This window comes from Oncorhynchus keta, chromosome 4, assembly GCF_023373465.1.
Source record: "Oncorhynchus keta strain PuntledgeMale-10-30-2019 chromosome 4, Oket_V2, whole genome shotgun sequence".
NCBI classification, from domain to species: domain Eukaryota; kingdom Metazoa; phylum Chordata; class Actinopteri; order Salmoniformes; family Salmonidae; genus Oncorhynchus; species Oncorhynchus keta.
In genome coordinates this window covers 26,143,396-26,152,696 of record NC_068424.1, presented here as the reverse complement: position 1 = coordinate 26,152,696, position 9,301 = coordinate 26,143,396, and the positions used below count along the sequence as shown (strand labels likewise).

The 9,301-nt window shown below is 42.5% G+C and overlaps 1 protein-coding gene across 15 annotated transcripts in view; it reads right to left on the bottom strand.

Moving 5' to 3' along the window:
• Positions 1-9,301, bottom strand: part of abi1a (abl-interactor 1a) — a 66,701-nt gene that overhangs the window by 13,771 nt on the left and 43,629 nt on the right. For 5 of the 15 annotated variants that reach the window (XM_052504905.1, XM_052504910.1, XM_052504911.1 and 2 more), the window contains exons 4-6: positions 8,072-8,086; positions 4,859-4,983; positions 3,710-3,850 (exon numbers count right to left, since the gene is read on the bottom strand). In XM_052504905.1, the coding sequence (XP_052360865.1) occupies positions 3,710-3,850; positions 4,859-4,983; positions 8,072-8,086 (281 nt within the window). The remainder of the gene's footprint in view (positions 1-3,709; positions 3,851-4,858; positions 4,984-8,071; positions 8,087-9,301) is intronic. The other 10 variants (XM_052504906.1, XM_052504914.1, XM_052504920.1 and 7 more) reach the window with 3 other exon arrangements.

Genomic DNA, 9,301 nt, shown 5'->3' with positions numbered 1-9,301 from the left:
TCCACCGCAACCCGTCAGTCACAGGGACAGATGTAAAAGCCCTTCAGAACCACTACACCATTTATATTGTGTTGTTCAAAATCCTTTTGGAGGACTTTACATTAATCAAGAATGTCAAGATTGACATTGCATGCAGAAGACATGATTCCACTGAACCTGGTACCAACAGGACACACTGTGGTCGATACAGTACATATACAGTGAGTACAAAGCACGAAGGACACCTTCCTAATATTGAGTTGCACCTCGACCCCGCCCTCAGAACAGCCTCAATTAATCTGGGCATGGTCTCTGCAACGTGTCCAATGCGTTCCACAGGGATGCTGGCCCATATTGACGATGTGTCAAGTTGTCTGGATGTCCTTTGGGTGGTGGACCAGTCTTCATACACACAGGAAACGGTCTTTAACCGGTCTCCTCCCTGTCACCTACACTGATTGAAGTGGATTTAACACCTTTCACCTGGTCAGTTTGTGTCATGGAAAGGTGTCTTTAATGTTTTGTACACTCAGTCAATAACATAGGACATAGGAGAGGCATTATGTCAAAGCCTATAAGCCCCGCCTTGCCCTGCAGCTGACCTGGAGGCTGTCAGATGAATGTCTGGCAAGGAACCCCCCCCCCCCAGGCCCAGACCCTGCTCCCTAACCCATACCCTTCCCTGCCAGTCTAGCCTGGGCCTCTTTTGGGGGGGGGGGGCTCAGTAGGGGGTCCCCTCAGTGCAAATCACATATACAGGGGCTCAGTTCCACCTAGAAGGATGGGAGGGAAGAGTCAGGGGTTTACTATGACTATGTGATCCAGTGAGGATGAGGAAAGGGGGGATAAGATAAGCCCCCCTGCGTGAGATAAGTCCCCCCTGCGTGAGATAAGATAAGCCCCCCCCCCACGTGAAATAAGATAAGCTTCCCCCGCGTGAGATAAGATAAACACCCCCTGCGTAAGATAAGATAACCCCCTGCGTGAGATAAGATAAACCCCCTGCGTGAGATGAGATAAATCCCCCCCCGCGTGAGATAAGATAACCCCCCCCCCTGCGTGAGATAAGATAAACCCCCCCTGCGCCAGATAAGATAACCCCCCCACTGCGTCAGATAAGATAAGCCTCACTATGTGAGAATGCACATTTCCCATCCTGTCTGCCTTTCACTGTCAGTTCCCGCTTGCCATCCCTTTCAGTAGCTGAAATCAAATCACCTCCTTCTCTCCCTCATCTATAGTGCTCCATCTCCAGGTCCATCACTCCTCCTACGCTCCTCTGTCTCTAGCCCAACCACATCACCAGAGATCAAATTTCATAGAAAATCAGACCACCACAACACAGAGTTGGTGAAAGCTTGACTCCCACCATGCACCAGCACACACATACGCATGCGCACACACTTATTGAATCAGGGCTCAGGCAGGTAGATATGGCAGAGACTGATAAAGAGAGATTGTGTGTGTGGAGAGCAATAAGAGCAGACAGGACAGCACAGCAGCACACGGTCTCTGTGTCTGAAAGTTTCCAGGTCAGAGAGAGAATGAGAGTACACCAGTGGTTGAGATTACACAAGGATCCAGGTTTTTGAACATACTGCAGTGGTGCAGCTCACAACCTAGAAGGCTGTGGTATGTCATTTTTGCACTTGATTGAGTTTTTGCTCCTCCATAACTGAAAAAGTCACTGATATTGCTTGAGTAATTCAAGTTCAGATGAAATAACACCTGGTTTGAAAGACCTTAATTGGCAAGGACAAAAAGCGGCAGTCTTGCTGGCAGTCTTGGTATTGAACACAATTTATTGTACATATGTATGATATTTGGTGAACCATTTGTCCTGCAGTATAGATGTGTGGTAACATATCAAATTAGTTTAAAGCATATTATAACCATATCAAATGGTGGTACCACATCTACTCATCTAAAACAGGGCAAACCTGGATCCCTGCTGAAGATGCACTCTCTCATGACTCAATGGTGGAGAGAGAAAGAGCGAGAGAAAGAGCGAGAAAGAGCTAGGCCAGAAAGAGCGAAAGAGCGCCAGAAAGAGCGAGAGAGCGCCAGAAAGAGCGAGAGAGCGCCAGAAAGAGCGAGAGAGCGCCAGAAAGAGCGAGAGAGCGCCAGAAAGAGTGAAAGATCGCCAGAAAGAGCGAAAGAGCGCCAGAAAGAGTGAAAGAGCGCCAGAAAGAGTGAAAGAGCGAAAGAGCGCCAGAAAGAATGAAAGAGCGAAAGAGCGCCAGAAAGAGTGAAAGAGCGAGAGAGCGCCAGAAAGAGTGAAAGAGCGCCAGAAAGAGTGAAAGAGCACCAGAAAGAGTGAAAGAGTGAAAGAGCGAGAGAGTGCTCGCCAGAAAGAGCGAGAGAGCGCAAGCCAGAAAGAGCGAGAGAGCGCGCGCCAGAGAGAGCGAGAGAGCGCCCGCCAGAAAGAGCGAGAGCGCGCGCCAGAAAGAGTGAGAGAGCCGTGCCAGAAAGGAAAGAGCGAGAGAGCCGTGCCAGAAAGAGCGAGAGAGCGCGCCAGAAAGAGCGCGCCAGAAAGAGCAGAAAGAGCGAGAGAGCTCTCGCGAGATAGCGAGAGCGCGCGCGAGATAGCGAGAGAGCTCAAGAAAATGAAAGAAAGAACAAAGGGGAGAGAAAATAGCAAAGAAAGGGAACAGCATGTGTGCCAAAATGAGAGGGACAGGAGAAAAAAAAAAGGAAAGTGATGTAATATTTATGACCATCTCAGTCAGCAGCACAGCCTTCTTAGCTAATGAAGCAACTTCAAAATCACTCCTGACTCATATCTCAGCTCTGGCAGCATGGCTTCCTGACGGACACATTTCAGTGATCGTGGCAGGGGTCTAAATGTACAGTACTTTACGCCGCAGGCCTTGAAGAACATTCATTCCCAAACGGCTGCCTTCCGGGTCTTGTCAGTTAAATGTTGGATTTACAGTATTTGGGAGGGGGAGGTGTGAAAGCACATTAAGCTGATGAATTTAAGTGAAGAGATTTGAAATGTTTGTAAGACATGGGGGATACAAAGTATTTGGGGAGGGTTCCTTTTGTCATGTCCATGTTAGAACAGAGGCTGTGGGAGAGACATTCAGAGCTGTTAAGTAGGACAATAGTGAAGGACAATAGTACATGTGTGTGTGTCTATCCATCGGTCTGCGTGCAGATTACATTTATTTAACTAGGCAAGTCAGTTAATAACAAATTCTTATTTACAATGACGGCCTATTGGGGAACAGTGGGTTAAATGCCTTGTTCAGGGGCAGAACAAACTATGTCAGCTCGGGGATTCGATCCAGCAACCTTTCGGTTACAGGACCAACGCTCTAACCACTAGGCGAGCGTGAGTGTGTTTCACTGGTTATTATCATGGCAATGAAACCAAACACGAAGCGGATTTAACTTCTTCAGGAAAACAGCCCTTATGTTGGAAACAAACATTTTCCAAGAACACAATATTTTACATACAGCAGGTTTTTAAAAAAGGACCAGAGATGTCTGCTCCATGTAAAAAATATTGCGATACTGGTATCGTCACATTTTTTACATTTTAGTAATTTAGCAGACACTCTTATCCAGAGCGACTTACAGGAGAAATTAGGGTTAAGTGCCTTGCTCAAGGGCACGTCGATAGATTTTCCACCTAGTCGGATCAGGTTTCGATCCAGCAACCTTTCGGTTACTGGCCCAACGCTCTTAACCACAAGGCTACCTGCCTCCCTACCGTGTCAGTTACCTGTGGGTTCTTTGTCTCTGGTTGAGAGATGCAGTGCGCCCAGGGCTGTGCTGGCTGCCTAGACGAGCAGGGCTGGTCATGTAGTCGTTGGGCACTGTGGGCGGTTTCACCGGCTCTAGAGTTTTATAGGGCGTGTTGCGTCTGTCAAAGTCAACCAAAGATAGAAAGGGGGAGATAAACAGAGAATAAGAACAGAATGAATTCTAATGCATGAGAATCAGGGGTCCGTTCAACTTAGATTTAGTCTGCTTTTTCTTTTTTCATAAATGGTTTTAAAAACGACCAATAAGTGCCCTTTGCAAGGCATTGGAAAACCTCCCTGGTCTTTGTGGTTGAAATTCACTGCTTGACTGAGGGATCTTACAGATAATTGTATGGTTGGTGTACAGAGATGAGTTAGTCATTCACAAATAATGTTAAACACTATTATTGCACACAAAGTGAGTCTATTCAACTTATTATGTGACTTGTTAAGCACATTTTTACTCCTGAACTTATTTAAGCACATTTTTACTCCTGAACTTATTTAAGCTTGCTATAACAAATGGGTTGAATACTTATACTTATTGACTTCAGCTTTTCATTTTTAATATAAAAAAAACAAAACAAAAAAATTATAAAAACAATTCCACTTTGACATTATTGTGTCTAGGCCAGTGACCCAAACACTCAATTTAATCCATTTTAAATGCAACAAAACTTACAAAAAGTCAAGGGGTGTGAATACTTTTTGAAGGCACTGTAGATCAATGAATACAAAAATTCCTCATTGAAAATAATGGAGAAAATGTCCATATTCAGAAGTGGAAGTTACCTCTTAAAATGTGAAGGTTAAGTTGGAATGCAATAGAATGCAACACCACGATCAGTGACAGACTGGACATCTGGCATTCCAGGCAAATGCCAGACGGGCTGGTCTATTTCTAGCCCCAACATTCAGCTGTATGTTCCCCAGCAGTCACTAAAGCCCAGAATTAGTGCCCACTTAGTGTTACACTGCTATTTTATATAAAAGATCAGGACGTGACTAACTTTGTGCACCGGCTGGGATACCAGACGCCCTGCCTTCTAAAATGTTGGCTCAGTTAATAGTGGAGATAAAAAGTGATTCATTCATTAAAAAAAAATATATATATAAAGACCACTTACCCTAGAGTGCCACGCCCTGACATCGGCCCAGTCACGGGCGGCGGGCTAGGCGGCTTCTGTGTCGGCGGATTGGTCCTCGATAGTGTTCCTCCTCCTCCTCTGATTGGCTGATTATTTCCATGCTGCTGTTGAAAGAGAATAAATCAAGAAAGTTTAAGGCATTTAACATAGTGGTAGCATAAAAGACTAACTAGTATGACAACAGAAAAGTACTAAAGCTGATAGGCTTCCCAGATTCAGTATGCTACATCATTACTGAGACATTCTAGCAAATTAGCAGACAGGTCTTTGACTAAGTCACAGGGCGGTTGGCCAGGTAAAACCCACAGGGGCTTCCTGCTAAACATTGTGACATGTTTGTTTAGGACACGGTGTTCTATCAAGCACATAAAAACAAACATATAATCAAAGCCAATAACTAAGGCCACGCCACAGCTAACATCAGAGTTTTTCATGACTCCTGGGGTTATTGTTTTAATAAGAGTTAGAAATATTCAAAAAAGGTGCATACATCATTTTATCTGGAAAACCCATACAGCGGATAAGATCATCATACACAGCTACACATATGAAGAGCGATTCAACACAGTCATGTCAACATACCTATCATAAAGGTTAAAATGACAGTGCCTTGGGAAAGTATTCATACCCCTTGACTTATTCTACATTTTGTTGTGTTACAGCCTGAACTCAAAATGTATTAAATACATTTATTTTTTTAATCAATCTACACCTACGCACACACACACACACACACAATACCCCATAATGACAATGTGATTTTTTAATATTTTTTTTATTATTATTTCAAATGAAACACAGAAATCAAATTTACGTAAGTATTCACACCCCTGAGTCAATACATGTTAGAATGACCTTTGGCAGCGATTACAGCTGTGAGCCTTTCTGGCTCTTTAAGAGCTTTGCACCTGGATTGTACAATATTTGCACATTATTCTTTTTAAAAAATTCTTCAAGCTCTGTCAAATTGTCTATTGATCATTGCTAGACAACCATTTTCAAGTTTTGCCGTTGATTTTCAAGCCAATTTAAGTCAGCTGTAACTAGGTCACAAAGGAACGTCCAATGTCGTCTCGGTAAGCAACTCCAGTGTATATTTGGCCTTGTGTTTTAAGTTACTCTGCTGAAAATGTGAATTTGTCTCCCAGTGTCTGTTGAAAAGCAGACCGAACCAAGTTTTCCTCTAGGATTTTGCCTGGGCTTAGCTCTATTCCGTTTCTTGTTATCCTAAAAAAAAACTCCCTAGTCCTTGTCGATGACAATTATACCAGTGGAGGCTGGTGGGAGGTGCTATAGAAGGACAGGCTCATTGTAATGGCTGGAATAGAATTATTGGAACAGAGTCACATGTGTGATTTCCATTCCAGCCATCACATTGAGCCCGTCCTTCTATAGCACCTCCCACCAGCCTCCACTGAAGCATAACTATGACATTATGCAGCCACCACCACACTTGAAAATATGAAGAATGGCCCTCAGTGATGTGTTGGATATGCCCCAAACATAACACTTTGTATTTTAGACATAATGTTCATTTCATTGACACATTTTTAGCAGTTTTACTTTCGTGTCTTGTTGCACCGGATGCATGTTTTGGAATATCTTTATTCTATACTGGCTTCCTTCTTTTCACTCTGTCAATTAGGTTAGTGCTGTAGAGTAACTACAATGTTGTTGATCCATCCTCAGTTTTCTCCTATCACAACCATTAAACTCTGTTTGAAAGTCACCATTGGCCTCATGGTGAAATCCCTGAGCAGTTTCCTTCCTCTCCGGCAACTGAGTTAGGAAGGACAACTGTATAATTTTAGTGACTGGGTGTATTGATACACCATCCAAAGTGTAATTATTAACATCACCATGCTTAAAGGGATATTCAAGGTCTACTTTTTGTACCAATAGGTGCTCTTCTTTGCGAGGCATTGCAAAATCTCCCAGGTCTTCGTGGTTGAATGTGTGGTTGAAATTCTCTGCTCGACTGAGGAACCTCACAGTAAATGATATGATTGGTGAACAGAGATGAGGTAGTCATAAAAAAAAGTATGTCCATGTGTAGCATGGTTCGTTCTGCGTTGTGTACTTTTAAATAGGACGCTGCCAGAACCGGAGGTCTGCTAGTTGAATTATTTTTTTATTTGCCCTGCACACGAAGAGGTAACACACATTATGTTAACCCTTGGCGCAGTCCTAGCTCTCAGGCACCTGCGCAAGCACATGGACACTCACTCAAACACTGTCCCAAGTACTCACAAGTTACTATAGATAACAAGTTTCACAAAGCTCGCTAACTAGGGTAACAGAAATCCTTATATTATCCACATTGTAACAAACTTATGGGAATATAACAAACAGTACATTGTGTAACATTATGACGGTTTTATATTAAACAATTTCGGAGCCAAGGACAACATACCTCGCTAGCTGAAGGTCAGGCAAAAGAGAAAAATAAGGGGGTATGGAAATACAGATAACCCGCGATGGGCCAAACCAAAATATACAAAACTTTTACAATCACATTTATGTACAATATTGATATGAAAAAGTGTTTGTACACCAAATAAAAGCATTAGTTATGCAGCTGTAATTAAATAAAAAAACACACTGAATTATTATTATTATTATTATTATTATTATCAAATTATTAACATCCCCTCTCGACCTGGCCTATTTGAATTGGTCCTTGTGTGCAACTTGGTGCATAATCTAGGGGAACAACATCACACTGCTACACATGCAACGTATTGAGTCGTTAAGCACATTTTTACTCTTGAACTGATGTTATCTTGCCAAAACAAAGAGGTTGAATACTTGACTCAAGACATGTCAGCTTTTAATTTAATTAATTTGTAAACATAATACAAATTAAAATTAAAAATGTAATCCGCTGACATTATGGGGTATTGTGTGTAGGCCAGTGACAAAACCTCAATTCAGGCTGTAACACAAGAAAATGTGGAAAAAGTCAAGGGGTGTGAATACTTTCTGAAGGCGCTGTACATTGACACGATAAGCTGTGCTCCTAAGCCTCTAATAATGAAGGCTACAGCGGCAGCTGGACTAGGCCTACTTGTACTATGGATTGGTTTAGGGGGAAATAAGGAATCAAATACATGAATAAAGTCGTTTTTTTTGAAGCAGCTATCAATAGCAGACTACTACAGCAAGATGGGTCATGTGACAAACAGGACTTACCTTGGCTTTGAGCCACTTAACGTAGGTGGAAGAAAGAGGGAAGGAGGGAGAGAGAGAGAGAAGGTATATGTCAAAATCGCCATGTCTGAACGGTAAAAGAACCCAAATTACAGGAGACTTTTCACCACATTATTTACACTGAGTAAACATTTCTCAAGACCTGGGCAACAGTTGTTTGATGTCATTGCACTGCACCATAACAGCGTGGGGTCCAATGGTTGTTTTTGTCCCCTGTGTTGATTCATATCTACCACACCTACAAGTAGGAATTCTCACAAATCCATTTGGATGTTGCCATTGCGCATTTCAACACCTCAATGTGTCATACTACTGAATAATGTAAGAATTTTGTTTATTTATTATATATATATATATATATATATATATATATATATATATATATAACACACACAAAGTCCTTTTGTGTTTCCCCTTTGGAAACAATGTCAGTTCAGCGCATATGTACAAACTGACTGTCAAACTGTACTGCATCTTGGTGTAATTTTACAAATGATCATGAACGCTGAACCTATGCACTTATGCTCTAGGAAGAAAAGCAATTTCTCATAGACAGGTGCACTGTAATGTATGTTTGAGAGATTCAAATAGAGAAACAGCTAGTGTTTACACCATGGGACTGCTCTGCACTACGACAAGCACCAAGTCAAGTGGGTCATCAATTATGCAGGCTCCCTATTGGCCATTCCGAGCGCATCACAAGAAACAAGATAAAACAGGAGGTTCTTGGGAAGGCCAATGTTAGGTAGATTCATCAAATGGAGTATAATGAAGCTATGTATGGTATATTCAAATGAAGAAAGTGACACTGGAAAAGAGGGTGCACCAAAGCTTTGTTGTCGTTGAAATATGGCTTATTATTAGGCCACAGGCACCAGTTCTTTCAGACAGGACCGTTCCGTGTTGACTGATGGAGGGTGTTATTATCCCAGTCCAAAACCAATGGGATTAGCATATCAAACTGTAGCTCAAAATCCCACCGTGCTGCGATCTCTATTGTAGGGACTGAGCAATGGGTGAAGGCTAAGGCAGAGTGGGGTTGGGTCAATGTTCAGGCCTGAGTGAGTCTAAGCAGGATTTGCCAATGCTTATATGCAACAGAAGAGTTTCAAAAAGAGTAGATGCATCCTCCTGGATGACTGAACCAGACTGCTCATTCAGTACCGGTCAAATGTTTGGACACACCTACTCATTCAAGGGTTTCTCTTTATT